This window comes from Pongo pygmaeus, chromosome 13 (assembly GCF_028885625.2).
Source record: "Pongo pygmaeus isolate AG05252 chromosome 13, NHGRI_mPonPyg2-v2.0_pri, whole genome shotgun sequence".
Classification (NCBI taxonomy): domain Eukaryota; kingdom Metazoa; phylum Chordata; class Mammalia; order Primates; family Hominidae; genus Pongo; species Pongo pygmaeus.
This window is the reverse complement of record NC_072386.2, coordinates 38,102,351-38,127,562: the sequence shown is the minus strand read 5'-3', so window position 1 is coordinate 38,127,562 and position 25,212 is coordinate 38,102,351. Positions and strand designations below refer to the sequence as shown.

Sequence of the window (25,212 nt, the reverse complement as noted above, 5' to 3'; positions counted from 1 at the left end):
ATTCCCATGAAGGCTTAAAAGAATATCTCTAAATGCTTATTCTGATTAATTGATATAATTATGATTATTAATACTAACTTGAAAGATTAAGAAGAACCTTGGAATCAATCTTGAAGTTTAAAAGAAAGATCTTATCTAAGACAGCTTTTTTCCTTGAAGCACCCAGATATTGTTATGCTTTTTAACAAAACAAATGATGTGACTACAGTAAAAAGCAATGGATAGAAAAGAAAACAAAGGAAAAGAAAAACACAAATGAGAATCCTAAATATGAATAATTCAGGCTGCTATGCAATTCCACAGACTAGGTGACTTATAAACAACAGAAATTTATTTCTGCTGGGCTCAGTGGCTCATGCCTGTAATCCCAGCAATTTGGCAGGCTGGAGGGAAAGATCGCTTGAGGCCAGGAGATTGAGGCTGCAGTGAGCCATGATTGCACCACTGTACTCCAGCCTAGGTGACAGAGCAAGACCCTAACTTTGTTTGTTTGTTTTTGAGACAGACTCTCACTCTGTCGCCTAGGCTGGAGTGTAGTGGTACAGTCATGGCTCACTGCAGCCTCAACTTCCTGGGCTCAGGCAATTGAGGATTCTCCCGCCTCAGACCCCCGAGTAGCTGGGACTCAGGCGAATGCCACCACGTCTGGCTAATTTTTGTATTTTTTTGTGGAGACAGGGTTTCTCCATGTTGCCCAGGCTGGTCTCGAGCTCCTGAGCTCAGGTGATCCGCCTGCCTCAGCCTCCCAAAGTGCTGGGATTACAGGTGTGAGCCACCGTGCCCGGCGTAACCCTAACTTAAAAAAAAAGAAAAGAAAGAAAGAAAGAAAAGAAAGAAACTTATTTCTTATAGTTCTAGGGGCTGGAAAGTCCAGAGTTAGGGTGCGTGGTGAATTCTGCAGAGGGCCCTCTTCCAGGTTGCAGACTGCTAACTTATTGTATCCTCATACAGCAGAGAAGGAGAGAGCTCTCCTTCTTTAAGGGCTCTAATCCCATTCATCAGGGTTCCACTTTCATGATCAAATTATCTTTCAAAGGCCCTGCCTCCTAATACTGTCACACTGAGGATTAGGATTTTAGCATGTGGATTTTGGGGGACACAAACATTCAGTCCATAACAGGTAGACTTAAGTTCTAATAATGATTCAAATAGGAAATAATAGCTTTTGGTCTTGGAGTGAAACAAATTGCATGGTAGCAAAGAGTAAAAGACTGCTTTCTTCTTCCAAAGCTGGGGGAAGCTGCTGTGGCCATTAGCATATTTTTTCTCTACCTGATCAAATAAGACTGACTTCTGTGAAGGCTAGGTTTATGTCTGTTTTATATGCCTTTGTATTCCTAGCACCTCATATAGTGGCTACTAGTAGGCGTTTAATATTTGTTGAAGAAATGGATATATCTGAATAATTTTTTAACCACTCAGATTTTATCAGCCTTCTTAGAATTTGCTAGTGCTAAGCATTCCATTCCGGATTCTTGTACTTTACAGCAGTAAGACTTTGATTGTATTAGCAATCAAAATATACAATCAAATTGTATATTGTATATAGCAAATATACAATTCCTATATGATTACAAATTTGCTTTTTGCAGAGTAGATTCCTGGCAAGTATTTGTTGAATTGGATACAAAACTAAGATGGAAGAGATTCTTTCTTTTTCTGTATTTTAGTGAAGAACACAGGTATATCCATCTATCATATGTTGCATGATTTGTTTTTTTAAATGGGTGTTTATATAAATATAGGATGAAAGACAGGTTATACATTAAAATGCTATCTCTGGGAGGCAAGTTTTAAATAGCTTTTCCAGTGCACTTTTTTTTATACTTTCTTTATGGCCTCTAAATTTTCTGGATCTTTTATTCTGAGTATATGTCACATTCATAATCAGGAAAACAATAAACATTTTAATAAAAGTTAACTTGGAAAATAGATTCATTGTTAATATTTTACCTTCCCTTTTAGGTAGTATATCAAATGTGCTGTTTTCTACTCAAGATCCAGTTGAAGATGCAGTCTTTGGCGAAGCTACTAATCTCAAGAAGAATGGTGATAGAGGAGAAAAAAGACAAAAGCATTTTCCCGAGAGGAGTTGTAGTTTTAGTTCTGAAAGTCGAGCAGGAATGTTGCTTAAGAAGAGTAGTTTGGATTCGAATTCAAGTGAAATGGCTATCATGATGGGAGCAGATGCCAAGATTCTCACAGCAGCATTGACATGTCCTAAGACTTCTCCACTTCGTATTGCAAGAACCCATAGCTTTGAGAATGTTAGCTGTCACCTACCTGATAGTAGGACTTGTGTGTCTGAAAGCACTTGGAATCCTGAGCACAGATCATCTCCAGTGCCAGAGATGCCTGAGGAAAGCCAAGAACTCCTTGAGCCTATGGTTGATGATGTACCTAAAACTACTGCAACAGTAGATACATATGAGAGTCTACTAAGTGATAGTAACAGTAATCAGTCCAGAGACTTGAAAACAGTATCCAAAGATCTGAGGAATAAGAGAAGTAGTTTATATAGTATTGCTAAGGTGGTTGAGAGGGAAGATGTTGAAACTGGACTAGATCCTTTGTCTCTTTTAGCCACTGAATGTACAGGGGGAAAAACTCCTGATTCTGAAGATAAGTTGTTTTCTCCAGTTATTGCACGTAATCTGGCTGATGAAATAGAAAGCTATATGAACCTAAAAAGTCCGCTAGGTAGTAAATCTTCTAGTATGGAATTACACAGAGAGGAAAACAGAGAGTCTGGCATGACTACTGCATTTATTCATGCTCTAGAGAGGAGATCAAGCCTACCTTTAGATCATGGTTCACCAGCACAGGAAAATCCTGAAAGTGAAAAGAGCTCGCCTGCAGTGTCCAGGTCTAAAACTTTTACTGGGCGTTTCAAGCAGCAAACCCCCTCTCGAACTCATAAAGAACGTTCAACTTCTTTGTCAGCACTGGTGCGTTCTTCGCCACATGGCTCTTTGGGTTCTGTAGTAAATTCTTTGTCAGGGCTAAAGCTGGATAATATACTCTCAGGGCCCAAGATAGATGTCCTGAAATCTGGTATGAAACAAGCAGCGACAGTAGCCAGTAAGATGTGGGTAGCTGTTGCATCTGCTTACAGCTACTCAGATGATGAGGTAAGAAAACTTTAAGTGTGTAGTCTGTCTGCTATTGGAATGTTTATAGTATATTTCTAGAAATATATGTACTCTTGTTAAGAGATTTCTGTGCCCAGGCTGGAGTGCAGTGGCATGATCTTGGCTGTCTGCAACCTCTGCCTCCCGAGTTTGAGCGATTCTCTTGCCTGAGTAGCTGGGTCTATAGGGGTGTGCCACCATGCCCGGCTAATTTTTGTATTTTTAGTAGAGATGAGGTTTCACCATGTTGGCCAGGCTGGTCTTGAACTCCTGACCTCAGGTGATCCAACTGCATCAGCCTCCCAAAGTGCTGGGATTACAGGCATGAGTCACCATGCCTGGCTGATTTCTGGTAACTTTGGTTTTTATATTTTGTATAGTCTATCTGATATGAAATGTTTGTATATCTTTTTAAAAATATGTGAAGGATTATTAAGAGAGTTCTGGTAACTTTCGTTTTCATATTTAAAAACTATGCATATTTGGTTTCTTTCTTGAAGTAACTTGAACCATATATGTAATGAAGTCAATAATGTAGAAATAGAATATTGGGACCATTTTATAATTCCATACACTAGTCTAAACTAAAACATTATTTCTTTGAAAGCTCTAATGATTAGTGTTTGAAGTTAATAAAAATGCCATGTTATATTTGTGTAGCATTCACTTTTAAAATAATTTTTACCTATGTAATCTCCTTAATACATATGAAGTCAAGCTGCAGCTTAATCCATGGATTTCATACCACATGGCAAAAATAATTGTCTTTAAAAAAAGTTATACATAGAGTTAATCATTAGATCTTTTGGTAAAAATGAAAGTGGGTAAGTTTTGCTTGTTTTACAGAAAAAAATTGAAATTTCACCTTGTATGAAATTGTATAGTATTTGAGTACTTTAGTAGATAAGGCAGGTATGTATAATGTTTGCTCTTGTTTTTTAACAGTATGTCCTAGGTACTGTTATAAGCTATATGTCTGGTTTTATATATGAATATATACAAACATATGTATTTGTTTAATTTTCATAGCAACCCCATGAGGGTGGTACTGTTGTTATCCTGATTTTGTAGATGATATTTGAAACTCAGAGAGGCTAATTAGCTTCTCAAGATGATACAACTAGGGAATAGTAGAACTATGATTTGAAGTCAGCGAGTTTGGCTCTAGAGTCCATGCTCTTACTTTAGAAGCAATATCTCAGGAGAAGGTACCAAAGAGCAATATATGAAAAGAGGTTCAGGTTCGGGGCTACCCAGAAAAAAAGCAAAGCAGGTGATATCTAAGTTAGGATTTGAAGGATAAATTTGACATTTGGGGTTAAAGCTGTAAGAAGAGTGTCAGAAGAGTATATCTGAAAGAATAATATGAAATGGCTTGGAAGCTTAAAGCATCATGCACTTTCAAGGTAATATAATCAATTTCAGATCGTAAAAGGTCTAAATCGGAATTAGAGACGTGGGAAAAGAAATTAGACATATAAGACTTTTATACCATTTGAAGGAATACTTTATAGACAAAATAATAATTGAATTAAAAGTATAGTATTGAACATTATAAATTAACTATTTTGTATTTAAAGAGCTTACGAGGTCAGTCAAGGGAAGGCAAAATAAAATAGCTTCCAAAGTGTCTTAATCTGGCATTATGATAAAAAAAAAAAAAAAAGTGTATCATTTTATTTTATTTTTTGAGACAGGGGCTTGCTCTGTTACCCAAGCTGGAATACAGTGGCACAGGGATGGCTCACTGTAGCCTTGACCCCCCTGGGCTCAAGCAATCCTCCTGCCTCAGCCTCCTGATTGCTAGGACTCCAGGTGTGCCCCACCGTGACTGCTAATTTTTTATTTTTTGTAGAGATAGGGTCTTGCTATGTTGTCCAAGCTGGTCTTGAACTCCTGGGCTCAGGTGTTCCTAGGTCTCCCAAAGTGCTGGGATTACAGCCATGAGCCACTGCACCCAGCCTTTGTTTTATTTTTGAAATTTTATTGAGGTTGGTTATGAGGACCCATGCCTGTAATCCCAGCACTTTCAGAGGTCGAAGTGGGCATTTGCTTGAGCCCAGGAGTTTGAGCCTAGCGTGGGCAACATGGTGAAACCCCATCTATACAAAAAAATACAAAAATAAGCTGGGCGTGGTGGCATGTACCTGTAGTCTCAGCTACTCCAGAAGGTGAGGTGGGAGGATAGCTTGAGCCCAGGAGGCAGAGGTTGCAGTGAGCCGAGATCACACCACTGCACTCCAGCCTGGGTGATAGAGACCCTTTCTCCCCTGCCTCCCCAAAAATTATCTAACTGTTAAAAACAAAAGTACATTACACAGGGATATTTGGACTTGGAATATATGACACTGTAAATTCCAAGTCACTGTGGATCTTGTCTTTTCATTGTTACATCCCTGGCACCAGTAAGCAGTACCTGGCAAAAGGCAAATAGGATATACCTAATAAATATTTACAAATGAAGGAATGAATGAAAAGTCTATAAAATGTTTTTAACTTTCATCCCGAGTTTAATCTAAGGAATTAATTAGAGGTGTATGTAAAAATAGAGGAATTTACCAATGTAATTTGTATAAGATTGAAGCATTTTGAATGTTTAAGCAACAGGGGAGTCAGTAAATACATAATAGTATATCAGTAAAACAGATTAGTTCACAGGGGTTTAAATAATTAGAAGAAAATTTAATGACATTAAAATAATTACATAAGAAGTACAGGTTAAAAACAATATTCTAATTTGTAAAGATTTATTATATGATTTTATATGTATGTTCTAAATGACTAGAAAGATATATATCAAGATTTTGATTATATTCTCTGACTGTTGATGTCATCAACATTTTTTATTCCTTGTTTTGCTTATCTGTATTTAATTTTTAAAAATCATGTAACATGGTTTTATAACAAGGAAGACACAAATCTTTCATTTTTAAAGCAAAAAAACCTGATTGTTGAAATGTTTTCTACCTAAAGCCTCAACAATCACTTATGTAGTTAAGAACTACAGTGTTTGAAACTTTATTCATGTTTCGTGGCTCTAATATTGGTATTTGTTTATTCTGAACATTCAGATTCCCATCCGAAATTATCACAGCAGCTTTATTTGAAACAACTCATATTATCCATATTTTCAGATTACATAATTAAAAGTTAAAGAAGTTTAGTAATTTCTGTAAGGTTACATACCTAATAAATGGTGGAGAACGAGGTCACAATCTGGCTGTCTGATTCAAAAACCCCTACTCTACTTGTACTGGGATTCCTGATTCCATCTGAGACAGTGAGCTCCCTAGAATTCTGTTATTTTATAAGATTCAATATTGAGAGACACCCAGACCTCCCACATACACCTGAGGCACACCACGATCTTTCTTAAAGTATTGTTGCTTATGGCTTGAATGTCTTAGAGTGTGGAAGTGAAATAATAGTGAGGAGATTTCATGGTTTTGAAAAATGTGGGGATGGTGATTTGTTTGGGATTATAGAGTTTAATTTTGAAAAGGGTAGAGTGGGTATATTCCCATTGGAGAAGGTATTATTTATGTATGTGGAATTTTTTTTTTTTTTTTCAATTAAAGGAGGAAACTAATAGAGACTATAGCTTCCCGGCTGGCCTCGAAGACCATATTTTGGGGGAGAATATATCGCCTAACACAAGTATCTCAGGGTTGGTCCCCAGTGAACTTACCCAGAGCAACACAAGTCTTGGCAGTAGCAGCAGTAGTGGAGATGTAGGAAAACTGCATTATCCAACAGGTATGGGGAAGGATTATCCTTTCTTCATTTGCTTTATAATAGTTTTTGCTTTTTTTTTTATTTAAGAGACGGGGTTTTGTCATGTTGCCCAGGCTGGTCTCGAACTCCTGGGCTCAAGCAATCTGCCTGCCTCAGCCTCCCAAAGTGCTGGGATTACAGGCATGAGCCACAGTGCCTGGCCTGTCTATGCTTATTTTAATTTAGATGCCTGTAAACTCCCCGCTCAATAAGCCCCATTTGTTGAGATGATTGAGAGATTTTTAATACTAGCCACCTTATGATCTATTCTGATCTTGTATGATTTATAACTACTATGGTCACCTACTGCCTTTGTTTTTAGTTGTATATATTCATGGATTGTATCATTAGTTCTCAAACTTTGGCATGCATCAGAATAATCTGGGAAATTTCTTTCAAAATATATGCAAATGTCCAAGCCTAACGCTAAAACTTCTGAGACTGAATTTGTGAGATGGGGCCTTGGGAATGTGTATTTTTAAGCAGTTCTCTGGGTGAATCCGATGTATACCAGAGTTTGAGAATCCCTAGGATGTGTCATTGAAGTTTCTTACTCCATGTTACTTTTTAAAATTATAATTCGGTTCTTTTTCTCTGACTTTTTACTATAAAAATTTCAGATGTCCAAACCGGGCATGGTGGCTCATGCCCATAATCCTAGCACTTTGGGAGGCGAGGCGGGTGGATTGCCTGAGCTCGGGAGTTCAAGACCAGCCTGGGCAACACAGTGAAACCCCATCTCTACTAAAATACAAAAAAAATTAGCCGGGCGTGGCAGCGTGCGCCTGTAATCCCAGCTACTTGGGAGGCGGAGGCAGGAGAAATCACTTGAACCTGGGAGGCGGAGGTTGCAGTGAGCCAAAATTGTACCATTGCACTCTAGCCTGGGCAACAGAGCGAGACTCCATCTAAAACAAAAAAAAAAGAAAAAAAAAATTTCAAATGTCCTGAAAAGTTGAAAGAATCGTATAATGAACAATCATGTATTTTCCACCTAGATTTAATTAACTATTGTTAACTTTATCTCTTTCTATGTATGCATACATTTTTATACTGAGCCACTTGAAAAACAATTGCAGACTTTATTATACGTCCCCCCTAAATACTTTGGCATGCATTTTCAAAAAACAAGGACATTCCTTACATAAGGTGTTACGATGTTTATTCCTTTGTAGGTGAAGTTCCATTTCCAAGAGGCATGAAAGGGCAAGACTTTGAAAAATCAGATCATGGTTCTTCTCAAAATACCAGCATGTCTAGCATCTATCAGAATTGTGCAATGGAGGTAAAAGTTCTATATTCAGTTCATGATAAAGTAGCTGTAAGCATATTTTTATTTCAGAATGGCATTTAACAGGATTCTATGATACCCTTGTGGACAGTATAATAAAATAAGTCATTTTGTTGAATTTGCTTGATGCCTTATGTAAGTAAGACATTGAACTGGTAGTTTACCTGTGAAATAAAAGAACTGTTATTAATAATTCCAAATTTGGTCAATAGAATAAATAAAATCCCATTATCTCAAGAGAATTCCTGTTAAGATTAATTTTTATTAAACGTTCTCAGTGTCTGCATTTTTCTGTTTTTAGGTTTTGATGTCCAGTTGTTCACAGTGTAGAGCTTGTGGAGCTTTAGTTTATGATGAAGAAATTATGGCTGGATGGACAGCAGATGACTCAAATTTGAATACAGCTTGTCCATTCTGTAAAAGCAACTTCTTGCCTCTTCTCAATATAGAATTCAAAGATTTGAGAGGTTCTGCAAGGTTAGTCTAATAAAAGCTCTCTCAAGAAGTAAGTACCCTCAAAAAACATGACTTCTGGGAGAAGAGCGAAATATTCATGGTATGCTCCAGGTCTGCCTTCCTGTCTGTCCTTCACCTTCAGTATTTGAGTAGCAAATACTAGTAATGTGGGAGTCTACTTTTCCATTTTATTTAAAGTAGGATTATCAGCCGGGCTCCGTGGCTCATGCTGTAATCTCAACACTTTGCGAGGCCCAGGTGGGAGGATTGCTTGAGGTCAGGAGTTCAAGACCAGCCTGGGCAACATGGCAAGACCCTGTCTCTACAAAAGATTTTTTTAAATTAGCTGGGCATGGTAGTGTGCACCTGTGGTAGCAGTTATTAGGAAGGCTGACACAGGAGGATCGCGTGAGCCAAGGAGTTTGAAGCTGCAGTGAGTATATATTTTAGAAGAAACAAAGGGGAAAAAAGGCTTCAACTCTTCTCTTGTCACTTGCACTTCCTAGTAGTATTCTGTGCAGTGAAATGACCAAATTCTAGGCAATAGACATGAGACTAGCTGATCTATAATTATACATTAAATAATTGAGAGTTTGGTAACTCTGTGCTGACCTAAGGAATTATACTTAATATTCCATTCATTTTATGGAATAAATTGAACTTTTTATTTCCTGCCTTTAGCTGCTTTAAAAAAAATACATTGCCAGGTGTGGTGGCTCACACCTGTAATCCTAGCACTTTGGGAGGCCAAAGCAGGTGGATTGCCTGAGCTTAGGAGTTCAAGACCAGCCTGGGCAACACGGTGAAACCCCGTCTCTACTAAAATACAAAAGATTAGCCAGGTGTGGCAGCGTGCGCCTGTAGTCCCAGGCACCCGGGAGGCCGAGGCAGGAGAATTGCTTGAACCTGGGAGGCAGAGGTTGCAGTGAGCTGAGATTGCACCACTGCACTCCAGCCTGGGTGATAGAGCGAGACTCTGTCTCAGAAAAAACAACAAAAACATTTAGGCTGGGCACAATGGCTCATGCCTGTAATCTCAGTACTTTGGGAGGCAGAGGCAGGCAGATCACTTGAGGTCAGGAGTTCGAGACCAGCCTGGGCAACCTGGCAAAACCCCATCTCTACAAAAAAATTCAAAAAAGGTTAGCCCAACACCATGGCACATGCCTGTAGTCCCAGCAACCAGGAGGCTGAGGCAGGAAAATGGTTTGAACCCAGGAGGCAGAGGTTGCAGTGAGCTGAAATCATACCATTTAATTGTAGAGGTATTTCTTCTCTGTTTTTTCATTTAGCTGCAAGGGTGGAGCTAAGTAAAATCATACTCTTTCCTAATTCCTGACACACTATCATCTTTGGCCTGTGCAAGGGCCCTCTTGTGTTTATCCTCCTTTCCTCATCCCCACCCTCATTCCCTTATTCTACACAGACACTGACTCTGCTAAGTGTGATATATATCTAAATTTATTTCTTTTTATTACTCAATTTTAAATCTGGGTTACTATTTGTACATCTAATTTATTCCTTTTCTTCTACAGGAAGTTAATATATCTTTCTGCTTACCCATTATTCTAGTGTTAGACACTTCAGTTGCTTTCAGTTCTCTATTACTACAAACACCACAGCAGTAATGCAGTGCACTGCAAAATACATATCCCCTTTTGGACTTGTGAAGTAGTTTCTCTAAGAAAACAATAATCCTTGGAGTAAGATCATTTTCATACATGATTTTAGTAAACACAAAATATTGCTTCCTAGACGGCCACACTCCCACAAGTAGTACCCAAGAATTCTCATTTCTGTATAGCCTTACCAGCATTTGGTATTATCACTTTTTAAATTTTGGCATTGTTTGAATTTCTGTCAATACTGACAAATTTGAGTGTCTCTTCATTACTTGTTATTCTAGCCTTTTTTATTTTTATTTTTATTTTTGGAGACAGAGTTTCACTCTTGTTGCCCAGGCTGGAGTTCGATGGCACGATCTTGGCTCACTACAACGTCTGCCTCCCAGATTGAAGCGATTCTCCTGCCTCAGCCTCCCAAGTAGCTGGGAGTGCCCACCACCATGCCCAGCGAATTTTTGTATTTTTAGTAGAGACGGGGTTTCGCCATGTTAGCCAGGCTGGTCTTGAACTCCTGACCTCAGATGATCCACCCACCTTGGCCTCCCAAAGTGCTGGGATTACAGGCATGGGCCACTGCACCTGGCCTGCTCTAGCATTTTCTATGAATTGGTTGCTTATGTTCCTTGCCTATTTTTATTTTTATTTTTATTTTTATTTTTTTTGAGATGGAGTCTCGCTCTGTCATCCAGTCTGGAGTACAGTGGCGCGATCTCAGCTCACTGCAAGCTCCACCTCCCAGGTTCATGCCATCCTCCTGCCTCAGCCTCCCAAGTAGCTGGGACTACAGGCACCCACCACCACGCCCGGCTAATTTTTTTGTATTTTTGGTAGAGACGGGGTTTCACCATGTTAGCCAGGATGGTCTCGATCTCATGACCTCGTGATCTGCCCGCCTTGGTCTCCCAAAGTGCCGGGATTACAGGCGTCAGCCACCGTGCCTGGCCATTCATTGCCTATTTTTCTATTGATCTTTCTTTTTCTCGTTGATCTGACTTGAATATTATTGATATTAATTACTTGAAAGCACTAATTTTGATATCATCCATTAATTTTTTACCTTGCAATTTGTACTTTTGGAATCTTGCTTTTAAAGTTGTTCCCTATTCCTAGGACCGGAAATTTTTATCCTTGAACGTTTTTGCTTATATTTTACTTTTGATGTTTAGGTCTTTAATATATCTTTATTCTACTTTTTATATATGATGGTAAGGATCCAGCTTTTATTTTTCTTCCATGTAACAATCCAGTTATCCCAATATTATCTACTAAATAACCTATCCTTTGCTCACTGATATGTGGTGTCACCTGTATCATATTTCAGTTCCCATGTATACCTCACTTGGTTCTGCATTTTCTTGCTGTTTTTCTTAATGCCATGTTGTTTTCATCACTTGGTCCTTGTGTTGTATCTCTGGTTAGTAGGATGAGTTCCTGCTCTTGGATTTTGTTATTATTTTTTGTATTTTTGCTCTTTCCTGTGAATTCTTAGAATAAGTTTGAGGTCCTCAAAAAAAATCCAACTAGAGTTTTCTTTGAGATTTATAGATTAATGTGGGGAAAATTGACTTTTCTATTATTATTATCTTATCTGTGAGCCTGGTATATCTCTGTATTTTTTTTCAGATCTTCTCTTATGTCCTTTAACACAAGTTTAAATTATCCTCCATAAGTCCTATACTTTTTGAGTTAATTGTGTTTTTAAGCTATTGTGACAAGCATTTTATTTTATATTTTTCAAATTGGGTATAAAGGAGCATTATTAAGTCTGTCCCCTGAATATGTTGTTATAGAAAATTTCAAGCTTACAACAAATTTTAAAGGTTTTTTTTTCAATGAGCACGCAAATATCTACCCCTGTGTCCTTCAATTTACACTTTACTGTACTTAGTCTATCACCTATCTGTCTCTCCACCAATCTATCTTAAATTTTTATTCATTTGAAGGTAAGATAGAGATATTAATACATTTCTCCCCCAAAGACTTTGATATGCATATCATTAACTAGAGTTCAGTATTTATTGACAATTTTTTTATTTTGAGATAAATTGATATACAGCAAAATGTACAAATCTTAAACATACCATTTGAAGAATAAATGCATGCATTTGTGCAAATTAAACCCTTAGAAAACATTACCATTACCTCAGAAAATTCTCTAAATGTTCCTTGCAAGGCCCTTCCCTCCTCGAGTCCCACCCAAAGAGAGAAGGAGAGAGATAAGATGTAAATAAAACAATGAACAGAGAAGAAATGACTAGAAACAAGATGGAGATTTATAAGTGATAAAAGACATTATAAGTAATTATAGGTTAATATATCTTAAAATGCTGCTACTGCAGCTCTTTTTTTTTTAACTCAGGAAATTAATATTTTGCTTTCCCTCTTCCTTCACAGTTTTCTTTAGTGCTTCTCAAAAATTGGAATATCATTTATTGGACCATTTCCAGCCTTGTATTTGAAAAGTTTAGGATAGGAGGGGAAGAGAAAATGAGAGCAGGAATGTGTGAGAGAGAGAGAGAGTGTGTGTGTATTGTAAATGGCAGTGTTTTCCTTCTGGATTATATACAATTTTATTAATGACTGCTTTATCAATAAAATGATTCTAAATGTGATAGAATTTTAGAAGACTTGAGGATTTTTAAAGGCTCTTTTTCCCCCCCCTTTTCCGTATGTAGCTTTTTCCTGAAACCAAGTACCTCTGGTGACAGTTTACAAAGTGGAAGCATTCCATTGGCAAATGAATCCTTGGAGCACAAACCTGTATCCAGTTTAGAAGAACCTGACTTGATCAGCTTTATGGATTTCCCAAAACATAACCAGATCATAACTGAAGAAACAGGCTCTGCAGTTGAACCAAGGTATCAAAGGGTACAGAGACCTCTTTATGTAGTAATAAATGGGGTACCCTTGTAAAAATTCTGTCTCTAAAGACAACCTGACTCATATAGGCATAAGTTCTGGCATTTAAGAGTACATCTTAACTTATTATTACCACATAGTGTTTAACTAGCTAATGAATGAATGATGATAAACCATTTTTGAACTAAGCTTAATATTTTACAGTTGTCTTTTACAAAATGAACTTCTCAACAGTAGAATATTTCCCTTTTAATATGGTCATTGCCAGTTTCCAGAGGCGAAATGTTTTCTTTCTGTGAAATGTACACTTGACCCTTAAATACTAATTGAATCAAACATTTATTGAGACTCTATTGTATGCTAAATATTATGCTAAGCTCTAAAAATAAAAAAGTAAATATGATTGGGTCTCTCTCCTTAGGTGGATCGTGGCCTAGTAGAGATTAAATACTTGTCAGTGTCTTTATTGTACTTATTTGCATATAGCATACTTCTAGGTAATTTTGTTTAATAAAGATGAAATAATATTTGAGTAAAGCAACTGAATGGGTACTTTGTCTTTTTAAAATAATACCTGTATATCTACAATATGTCATCTTCCCACCCCTCACCAGAACCATCTACTCCATCCTGTTTTTCTGACCAGTTTTACAAAAATGCTTGAAGGAAATGCAATTCTTACAAGGTGGTGCTGATTCTTCTTAGATATATTTAGTAGACTCAAGGTCCATTATAGAAAATACTCTAGCTCTACAGATTTAGACGTTTTTCAACATGAACATAGCATTTCTTCTATATTTATTTTTAAGTGATGAAATAAAGAGAGCCAGTGGAGATGTCCAAACTATGAAAATTTCATCTGTGCCTAATAGTTTATCAAAGCGAAGTGTGTCTTTGACTCGAAGTCACAGTGTTGGAGGCCCCTTGCAGAATATTGACTTTACCCAGCGACCGTTTCATGGCATTTCAACAGTTAGTCTTCCAAACAGTCTGCAGGAAGCTGTGGTATGTAACAACAACAACATTGTAATTATACTGCATACACATCTAAGTATATAGTAGAACATTATAAATTCTTCTGTAGTGGACTTATTTTAATTACATGAAAAGTGATAGAGTTTTTCCATAAACAAATAACCTTTTATTGTGGAGAATTTCAAATATGTACAAAAAGAAACAGTATAATGAGTCCCCCATCATCTAGCTTCAGTTATTTTCAGTTTATCGCATTCTTTTATGTATATTCTCATTCAGTTCTCTCTTTTTTTGAGATTATTTTGAAGCAAATTTCAAACATCACATATTCTGTTAGTAAATATTTCAGTATGTATCCCTGAATGATGAGGACTTTAGAAAAATATAATCACACTGCTTTTATCATACAAAAAAAACCTCAAATAATATTATCAAGTTATTTAGTCTGTTCAAATTTCTGATTGTCTCAAAAATGTCAAATGCATATGTGTGCTTGTGTATGTGTGGGCTGTAGCTTGAGGAATCAGGATTAAATAAAGTCAGTATATTGCACTTGGTTGATACGGTTTTTAGTCTTTTTGAATCTGTAGACTCTTTTCCTCTTGCAATTTATTTGTTGATAAAAATGGTTAGAGTACAGTTTCCCATAATCCAGATTTTGCTGATTGCAACGATGAAAGTTGGAATTTGTGTCCAGAACCTTGATCAGATTTGGGGTTTTTGTGTTAGTGTTCATTTGCTTGTTTATTTTTGTAAGACAGTTTCATCAGTGGTGGTATGCTCCTCCCAGCAGGAGATATAAACATTAGTAGCTATTAATGCCTTAATGTCTAGATAAAGTAATTCATTAGGAGCTATAAAATGATAATGGTCTCATTCTGTCATTTCTTCCTTATAATAAGGAATACATGAACAGAAATTTCCCTATGTCTTTGTTAGATTTTCTAAAGATAAAATTTATAGTGGAAAGGCAGGTTAAATGCTTGATTTTTTCTTTTATTTAGAGTTTTCAAAATAGCGAGTTGAGTCCCTGTCATTCTCCAAGGTCATCAATTAATTTGGGGGAATAGAGTATCATTATGAGCTCATTGATTTTGACATTTATGTTTAATTAAGTAATTAATTTTTAGAGATGGGGATCTCGCTTTGTTGCCCAGGCTATTCCTAAACTCCTGAGCTCAAGTGATCCACCTGCTTCAGCCTCCCTAATAACTGGAACCACAGGCACACATTACCATGCCTTAAACATGTATCTTTATATCTATTGCTGTTTTTATCCTTGTTCATGCTTATATTATTCTCTTTGGTCAGCTAGAAGCCTCTACAAGTTAGCTCATTAGTCTTTTTGACACAACTCTAGTAGCCTTTTTGTAATTTTTAAAAAGCTTTCTTGCTTTCTTATATGACAAGATGTTTTATGCTTATGTTATATACTTTCTTACCCAGACCTAGAATCAGCCGAAAGAAACTGTGGGTCCCTTTAGAGGGAAATGGTTTGGAGACCACAGTCTAGGCACCAGGGGGACTCACTGTTAATGAGAGAGTCTTAAACATTTTATCCTGATTATAATATGCATAACTCACAAAGTCTAGGTTGGGTCTTTTTTCATTTCTTATTTTATTTGAATTATAAAAATGCTATTTCTTTAATTCCTTCGGTTTTTGTTGCAATCAGTTGTAAAAGTGAGTTAAGTCAACAAAGAATATTAATGCAGAAGATTGCCCCATCAGTTTAGAGTTGTAGGAGGAAGATAATGTCACACAGTTTTTACACACATACATTACTATAAAGCATCTGAAATGCAAATATTTCTTATAAAAATTGAAAAAAACCTAATACATTCAGGCCATTGCTCTCAATGTGATAGAGACCATGTTTTAAAGAGTCTGTTGATTAAAATTTTTTTGTAATGATTTAACTTAACAGTATTTAAGTATTTTTTTTCTTTTTTAGGTTTTCATTCATTAGCATATTCTCTTGCATGTAGCAGTGGTCCTAAAATAACTGATTTAAAAAGGATAGAGAGGCATTATCTCATTGAGAAGTGCTCTTGAGCATACAGATTTAAACAGATAATATTAATTTCTTTTTGTGTTTTTTTTTTTAAGGATCCTTTAGGAAAAAGACCCAATCCTCCCCCTGTTTCTGTGCCCTACTTGAGTCCTCTAGTACTCCGTAAAGAACTTGAATCTTTGCTAGAAAATGAAGGTGATCAGGTGATTCATACATCTTCTTTCATCAATCAACATCCAATCATTTTCTGGAACCTCGTTTGGTATTTCAGACGTTTGGACCTTCCTAGTAACTTGCCAGGACTTATCCTCACATCTGAACATTGTAATGAAGGTGTACAGGTAGGGTGCCAACTTTTATACTTACATTAGTATTCAGTAGGATGAGGCTTAACTTCAAGGTCTTGAAAGTATACAACAACAGTAGCTTAACAAGACAGATTTATTTCTCTCTCACTTAAAAGTTTGGATAAGCAGTCCTGGAATGGTAAAGTGTTAGGAACCTAAGGTCCTTTTATATTTTTGTTTAGCTATGAATATCCTCCATTTCCAAGTTCTGCTTTTGGTCCAGGATGGCTGATTACCTCCAAGCTGTCACATCTACTTTCTATCCAGCAGTTAGAAGAAAAATGGATGGAGAGGAGAGTATGTCTTTTTTCTTAAGGGATCGCTCCTGGAGTTGTAGATAATATTTCCACATATATTTTCTTGGCCTGAACTCAGTTATTAGGTCATATCTGTCTGCAAGGGCAGCTAGAAAATGTTGCCCAGGCTGGAGTGCAATGGCGTGATCTCGGCTCATTGCAGCCTCCTTTTTCTGGGTTCAAGTGATTCTCCTGCCTCAGCCTCCCGAGTAGCTGGGATTACAGGCACCCACCACCACATCCAGTTAATTTTTCTATTTTTGGTAGAGACGGGATTTTACCAGGCTGGTTTGAATTCCTGACCTAAGGCAATCCACCTGCCTCGGCCTCCCAATTGCTGGGATTACAGGCGTGAGTGACTGCGCCCGGCTGGTAGCTATTATTCTTAACTGTTCTGTTCCCAGCTGCAATTCTCACAACCACCTTATTTGAAAGGACTCATGTTATCCATATTTTTCAGATGTTATAATTAAAAGTTAGAGAAATTTAGCAATTTCTGTAAGGTGACATACCTAATAAGTGATGGAGACCCAAGGTCACATTCTGGCTGTCTGACTTAAAAGCTCCAACTCTACTTATACTGGGATCCTGATTCCATTAGAGACAGTGAGCTCCTAGAGTGCTTTATTTTATAGGATTAATATTGATAGACACTCAGACCCCAAACATATACATGGGGCAAAATAAAATCTTTCCTTAAAGTACTATAAACTCTAGTTTGATTAGGTAGGTGAAACAAAATTATTTGGTAACGTAGTAGAAACTCTTGCACTTTGACCTTAAAATTTGCTGTAATGGTAGTTAATCTTTCTACAACCATCGTGCCAGTTAGCAAATTGTCATCCCATTCCTTAAAAGTCACACTGAGAAACCTTGACCTCAGAAAATAATAATAACATTTGTCATCAGACATTAATAAAAATTAAGATTTTGGCTCTGAATTTTAGGTCCAGAATTTTAAAAGGACTCATCTGTTTTATATAATCAAGCTTCACTAGATCTACTGGTAATTGTTATTCTCAGGATACTAATACTTTCTTTTGATTTCTTTTAGCTTCCTCTGTCGTCTCTGTCCCAGGATAGCAAACTTGTGTATATTCAGCTGTTATGGGATAATATCAACCTTCATCAGGAACCAAGAGAACCTCTGTATGTCTCATGGAGGAATTTTAGTAAGTAAAATAGAATTAAAGACATAACAGCTGGGTGCGGTGGCTCGCATCTGTAATGCCAGCACTTTGGGAGGCCTAGGCTGGCGGATCACTTGAGGTCAGGAGTTGGAGACCAGCCTGGCCAACATGGTGAAATCCTGTCTCTATTAAAAATACAAAACTTAGCCAGGTGTGGTAGCAGGTGCCTGTAGTCCCAGCTACTCAGGAGGCTGAGGCTTGAAAATCGCTTGAACCCGGGCAGCAAAGATTGCAGTGAGCTGTGATCATGCCACTGCACTCCAGCCTGGGTGTCAGAGCAAGACTGTATCTCAAACAAAACAAAACAAAACAAAACAAAGAGTTAAAGACTCAAAACGGGAACAACTCAAATACGCATCCATAGGTGACTGGATAAGCAAATTGTGGCACAGCCCATCCATACTGTAGGATATTGTTCTGCAATAAAGAATGGACTGCTGGGAAAAAAAAAAAAAAGAAACAGAATTAAACTAAATTCCCCTAGAGTTAAATAGAGAAAAGCAAATTATTTTGCTTTATTTTTAAATTTTTAATTAATTCAAAGTGATTTGCTGTTAAAAAAAAAAAAGTACGCACACATGCACACACAAAAATGAAAAAGTGGTTTGCTATTTGACTGACCTGTTTTTAACTGTGACGGATCTCAACTGAGTTGAGTAATTTTTTTGGTGATTTTTCTATCAAGTAAAAATTTGGTTGGCTATTTTGAGAGTAAATTCTATATAGCAGAAGAGTAATTTAGATGTATTGGTACAGGATCATAAGTTCAGCTGTATTGATGGTTACTGACTGGTCTTAAGGGTTCTGGCTTCATTTTTAATCTTTTAGAATATATTTTTACAAGGTGTTTACAGGGTTATTATTCATGTATTCAAAAGCCTTATGAGTCAGTAAGAAAAATACAATTCAGTAGATAAATAACCAAATGATATCAATAGGTAATTCATATTAAAAACATTAAGCGGCTTTCAAACTGTATTAGTTTGCTAGGGCTGCCATAATAAAATACCACAGACTGGGTGGCTTTAACAACAGAAATTTATTTTCTCACAGCTCTGGAGGCTGGAAGTCTAAAATCTAGAAAGGGATCAGCAGGTTTGGTTTCTTCAGAGGCCTCTCTTTGGCCTGTAGATGGCTGCCTTCTTGCTGTACCCTCACATAACCTTTTCTCTGTGTGTTTGCATGCACATGCACACATTCCTGGTGTCTCCTTTTCTTATAAAGACATCAGCTGTATTAGGTTAGGGCCCCACTTGGCCGGGTGCAGTGGCTCACGCCTGTAATCCCAGCACTTTGCGAGGCCGAGGGCGGGTGGATCACGAGGTCAGGAGTTCAAGAGCAGCATGGCCAAGATGGTCTTGGCCGTCTCTACTAAAAATACAAAAATTAGCTGGGCGTGGTGGTGGGCGCCTGTAGTTCCAGCTGCTCGGGAGGCTAAGGCAAACAATTGCTTGAACCTGGAAGGTGGAGGTTGCAGTGAGCCGAGATTGCTCCACTGCACTCCAGCATGGGCGACAGAGCGAGACTCCATCTCAAAAAAAAAAATTAAAAAAAATTAGTGCCCCACTCTTATGTCCTCATGTAACCTTAATTATTTCTTTAAAGGCTTTATCTCAAATAGAGTCACATTGGCAATTAGGGCCTCAACATATGAATTTGGGGGTGACACAATTCAGTCGGTAATATAAACATATTTTAAAAGCTCAATCATACTAGTATTAAGTGAAATATAACTTTATATTTTAAAAAAGGAAAATGTAGGCCTGGCACGGTGGCTCATGCCTGTAATCCCAGCACTTTGGGAGATCGAGGCAGGTGGATCACTTGAGGTCAGGAGTTCAAGACCAGCCTAGCCAATGTGGTGAAACCCCGTCTCTACTAAAAATATTTTAAAAATTAGCCGGGCTTGGTGGTGCACGCCTGTAATCCCAGCTACTCAGGAGGCTGAGGCAGGAGAATTGCTTGAACCCGGGAAGCAGAGGTTGCAATGAGCCGAGATTGGGCCATTGCACTCCAGCTTGGGCATCGCAGCAAGACTCCATCTCATAAAAGAAAAAAAGGAAAATGTGGCTGGCGTGGTGGCTCACGCCTGTAACCACAACACTTTGGGAGTCCAAGGCAGGAGAATCCCTTGAGCCCAGGAGTTCTAGGCAGCAGTTAGCTATGATTGCACCAGTGTACTCCAGCCTGGGTGACAAAGTGAGACCTCCCCGCCTTCCTGTCTGTTAAAAAAAAAAAAGGAAAACATAAACTTGTAACTGTCAGGTTGGCAAAAAACTTTAAAGATGAAGATTGTTTAAAAAAAATTTAAAGATTGTTGAAGATGTTTGGGGAACACTTTCATATACTTTTAGATGTGTAAAATGATACATTTCTGGAGAACAATATGGTAGACATGTAGATTTCATATGTGGATACCCTTTAAACTCAGGAATTGCAGTTCGAGAACTCTGTTCTATAGAAATACAGTACACAGCTAGCTGTTTACACAAGGATACTTACTGTAGGATTTTTTTTTCTTTTGAGACAGGGTCATGTCTCTATCTAGCACCCTGCTCATAAAGCAGGAATGTCACTCTAAAAGAAGGGCCACTGTTCTCAGCCCCAGCTCCAGAGCAGTGGCTTAGAAATTTTGCCCAGGGGCTGGGCGCGATGGCTCACGCCTGTAATCCCAGCATTCTGGGAGGCCGAGGCAGGTGGATCACTTGAGGTCAGGAGTTTGAGACTAGCCTGGCCAACATGATAAAACCCCGCCTGTACTAAAAATACAAAAAAATTAGCCAGGTGTGGTGGTGGGCACTTGTAATCCCAGCTAGCTGGGAGGCTGAGACAGGAGAATCAGAGAGGCCTGGGAGGCGGAAGTTGCAGTGAGCCAAGATCGTGCCACTGCACTCCAGCCTGGGCGACAGAGTGAGACTCTGTCTCAAAAAAAAAAGAAAACTAAAAAAAAAGAAATTTTGCCCAGGGGGAGAGGCAGATCATAAGAATAGAGAGCTCTGAAATTTTCCCTAAAGGAAATTATTTTATTTGGAACAGAGTGTGGAGAAGTTTAAGCCTGAGAGCACTCTCAAAAATAGTGGAGATTTTCGTGAGAAGGCCATTATTACCCTGATACAAAGACTAATGACATCATAAGAAAATTAAAAATCAGTATCATTTAGGAATATAGACATAAAAATCGTGAATAAAATACTAGCAGATCAAATCCAGCAATATATAAAAATGATTTTACACCATGACAAAGTGGGATTTATCTCAAGCATGCAATTGTGGTTTAACATTTGAAAATCAGTTGTGTCATACACTATATCTATCAATAGAGTAAAGGACAAAATTCACGTGATCATCTCAGTAGGCACAGCCAAATCATTTGGCAAAATCCATCACCCTTTGTTTAAAACACTCATCAGGCTGGGAATAGAGAAGATCTTCCTCCGCCTGGTAATGGGCATCTATGAAAATCTACAGTTGATACCATACTCTTAACATACTTTCTCACTAAGCACAAGAGTAAGACAAGGATGCCCACTTTTGCCATTTTTATTTACCATTCTACCAGAGGTTCTAGCTAGAGTAATTAGTCAAGAAAAGAAAAGGCATCCAAACTGGAAAGGAAAAAAGTAAGTGTATCTATATTTGCAGATTATATGATAAATGATATTTATTTTTTCTATATATATAATATATAGAAAATTTTAAGGAATAGACACACACCTAACATATTATTATACACACATACCATATTAGAACTGCATAAGTTCAGCAAGGTTTCAGGCTATAAGATCAGTATAGAGAAATCAACTATTTCTATATCTTTGAACAAATAATTCAAAATGAAACTAAGAAAACAATTTTATTTATTTATAATAGCATTAGAACAAAATACTTATGGATAAATTGAACCAAAGAAATGCAAAACTTACGCTCCAAAAACTTAAATAATTGTTGAAAGAAATTAAAGAATAAGTAAATGGAAAGAATCCCATGTTTATGGACTGGAAAAGTTAATATTATTAAGATGGAATTAGTCCTAAATTGATCTACAGATTGAATGCAATCCCTATCAGAATTTCAGGTAGCTTCTTTACGTAAATTGACAAGTGAATCTTGAAATTCATATGGATGTTCAAGGGACTTAGAATCACCAAAACAATCTTGAAAAAGAACAGAGTTATAGGACTCACAGTTCTTCAATTTGAAAACTTACTGCAAAGCTACAGTAATCAAGAAAGTAAAATACTGGTGTAAAAAGAGACGTAGGTTGATGGAATAGAGCTGAAGTTCCAGAAATAAACCCTCACATGTATGTATGGTCAGTTGCCTTTCAGTGTGAAGACCATTTAATAGGTAAAGAATAGTCTTTTCAGCCAGGTGCAGTGGCTCACGCTGGTAATCCCAGCACTTTGGGAGGCCGAGGCAGGCGGATCATGAGGTCAGGAGATCCAGACCATCCTGGCTAACACGGTGAAACCCCATCTCTACTAAAAAAATACAAAAAAATTAGCCAGGCGTGGTGGCGAGCACCTGTAGTCCCAGCTAGTCGGGAGGCTGAGGCAGGAGAATGGCGTGAACCCAGGAGGCAGAGCTTGCAGTGAGCTGAGATTGTGCCACTGCACTCCAGCCTGGGCGACAGAGCGAGACTCCGTCTCAAAAAAAAGAATGGTCTTTTCAACACATGTGCTGGGACAACAGGCTAGCAATAATAAAAAGAATGAAATTGGATACTTCCTCAAATCATACACAGAAATGAACTAAAAATGGATCATAAGCCTAAATGTAAGAGCTAAAACTATAAAGCACTTAGAAGAAAACATAGGAGTAAATCTTCATGACTCTGTGTTAGTTAGGCAAGGCCTTCAAAAAAAGCAACAAAAGCACAATCAACAAAAGAAAAAGTAGATAAGTTGGATTTAGTCAAAAGAAAAAACTTCTGTTCTGAAATTTAAACCATCAAAAAAGTGAAATGTCAGTCGGCAGATTGGGAGGAGATATTTGCAAATCATATCTTAAAAAGGATTTGTACCCAGACTATGTAAAGTACTCTTACATCTCAGTAATAAAAAGGCAACCCATTTTTAAAATGAGCAAAGGCTGTAAATCAGTAGTTCTTCAAATAAAATGTTCAAATGGCCAAAAGCACATGAAAAATGCTTAATAGCACTAGCTATCAAGGATATGCAAATCAAAACCACAAGGAAATACCACTTCATACTTACTAGGATGGCTACAATAAAAAAATAATAACGAGTTAGTGAAGATGTGGAGAAAGTGGAACCCTCAGACACTGTCAATTAGAATATAAAATTGTGCAGCTTCTTTGGAAAACAGTTTCACAGCTCCTCAAAATGGCAAACCATATGAGTTACCATATGATGCAGCAGTTGCACTCACGTATATACCTAAGAGAAATGATGTCCACATGAAAACTTGCACATAAATGTTCATAATAGCATTTGCATAATAGCCAAAAATACCGAAACAAATGTCCATCAGTCTGTGAATTGAGGGCTGAGCGCGTAATCCCAGCACTTTGGGAGGCTGAGGCCGGCAGATCACTTGAGGTCAGGAGTTCGAGACCAACCTGGCCAACATGGTGAAACCCCGTCTCTACTAAAAGAAATACAAATATTAGCTGGGCGTGGTGGCACATGCCTGTAGTCCCAGCTACTTGGGAGGATGAGGCAGGAGAATCACTTGAACCCAGGGAGGCAGAGGTTGCAGTGAGCTGAGATTGTGCTGCTGCACTCCAGCCTGGGCAACAGAGCGAGACTCCATCTCAAAAACAAGAAACAAAAAATTATGAATTGATAAATAAAGTATGGTATATCCCTATAATGGAATTTCATTTGGCAACAGAAAGCAGTGAAGTACTGATATATGTACAACACAGATGAATCCTGAAACCATTCTAGAAGAGAAACCAGTTGTGAAGGAGCATAGATTGTATTATTCCATTTATATGAAATATCCAGAATAAGAAAATGTATAGAGACAGAAGGTAGATTAGTGGTTGCCTAGGGCTAAGGGGTTCAGGTGGGGTTTCTTTTTGGGATATGAACATGTTCTAAAATTGATAGCGATGATGGTTGCACAACTTCATGAATATACTAAAAACCATTGAATTGTGTACTTAAATGGGTGTAATGTTTGGTTTGAGACTTATCTCAATAATTGCGAAATTATAGCATAGTGTGAAGATTAACACTATTCCAAGTCTATCATTTAGCAGGTGGAAGACCTAGGCTGAAAACTCATAGCAGCCAGTATTTCCTGTTGTTATCATAACAGAGGACTTTGCTATTTTTTTTTCTTTTTTGTTTAACACAAATAAACTATTACCAGTTCTCTTTATTTAGGGGCGGTGTTACACAATACAGTATAATGAAATGTATAATGAAAAAGACAATCCGCCCACCTCAGCTTCCCAAAGTGCTGGGATTGCAGACATGAGCCACTACACCTGGCCGAATTACATTCCTTCTAATTAGCACTAGACTCTGCTATATTTAACAGAAAATAACAGAGGCCGAAACAGGTAAAGATTATTCTCTCATATGAAGTTATTGGGCTAGGCAAATAAGGCTAGCACTTTTGGAGGCCAAGGTGGGAGGATCACTTGGGACCAGGAGTTTGAGACTAGGCTGGGCAACATAGTGGGAGCCCATCTCTACAAAAAATAAAAATAAAAAATTAGCTAGATGTGGTGGCATGCCCCTGTAGTCTCAGCTACTTGAGGCTGAAGCAGGAGGATTGCTTGAGCCCCAGGAGGTCAAGGCTGCAGTGAGCTGTGATTGCACAACTTCACTCCAGCCTGGGTGATGGAGTGAAAAACTGTCTAAAAAGTTATGAATTACATCATGTTGTACACCATAAGTAAATACAATTTTTACTTATTGATTAAAAATAAGGCCAGACATGGTTGGCTCATGCTTGTAATTCCAGTGATTTGGGAGGCTGAGGCAGGAGGACTGCTTGAGGCTGAGTTGAAGACTAGTCTGGGCAACATAGCAAGACCCTACCTCTACAAAAATAAAATAAATTAGCCAACTGTGATGGTGCATGCCTGTAGCCCTAGCTATTTGGGAGGCTGAGCAGGGAGGATTGCTTGAGCCCAGGAGTTGAAGGTTACAACGATCAGCCACTGCACTCCAGCCTTGGCAACAGAATGAGATCCTGTCTCCAAAAATTAAGTAAATACATTTTTAAAAAAGAAAAAAAGTTATGTACTAGACAGTCTAGTACTGCTAGACAACT

General features: G+C 37.8%; 1 protein-coding gene across 4 annotated transcripts in view; it reads left to right on the top strand.

The window, feature by feature from the left end:
• The window catches only part of DENND4C (DENN domain containing 4C), a 140,646-nt gene that overhangs the window by 110,536 nt on the left and 4,898 nt on the right, over nucleotides 1-25,212 (top strand). For all 4 annotated transcript variants that reach the window (XM_054502081.2, XM_054502083.2, XM_054502082.1 and 1 more), the window contains 8 exons: nucleotides 1,966-3,131; nucleotides 6,710-6,887; nucleotides 8,081-8,190; nucleotides 8,498-8,673; nucleotides 12,953-13,135; nucleotides 13,946-14,141; nucleotides 16,221-16,466; nucleotides 17,823-17,940. In XM_054502081.2, coding sequence (XP_054358056.1) covers nucleotides 1,966-3,131; nucleotides 6,710-6,887; nucleotides 8,081-8,190; nucleotides 8,498-8,673; nucleotides 12,953-13,135; nucleotides 13,946-14,141; nucleotides 16,221-16,466; nucleotides 17,823-17,940 — 2,373 coding nt within the window. The remainder of the gene's footprint in view (nucleotides 1-1,965; nucleotides 3,132-6,709; nucleotides 6,888-8,080; nucleotides 8,191-8,497; nucleotides 8,674-12,952; nucleotides 13,136-13,945; nucleotides 14,142-16,220; nucleotides 16,467-17,822; nucleotides 17,941-25,212) is intronic.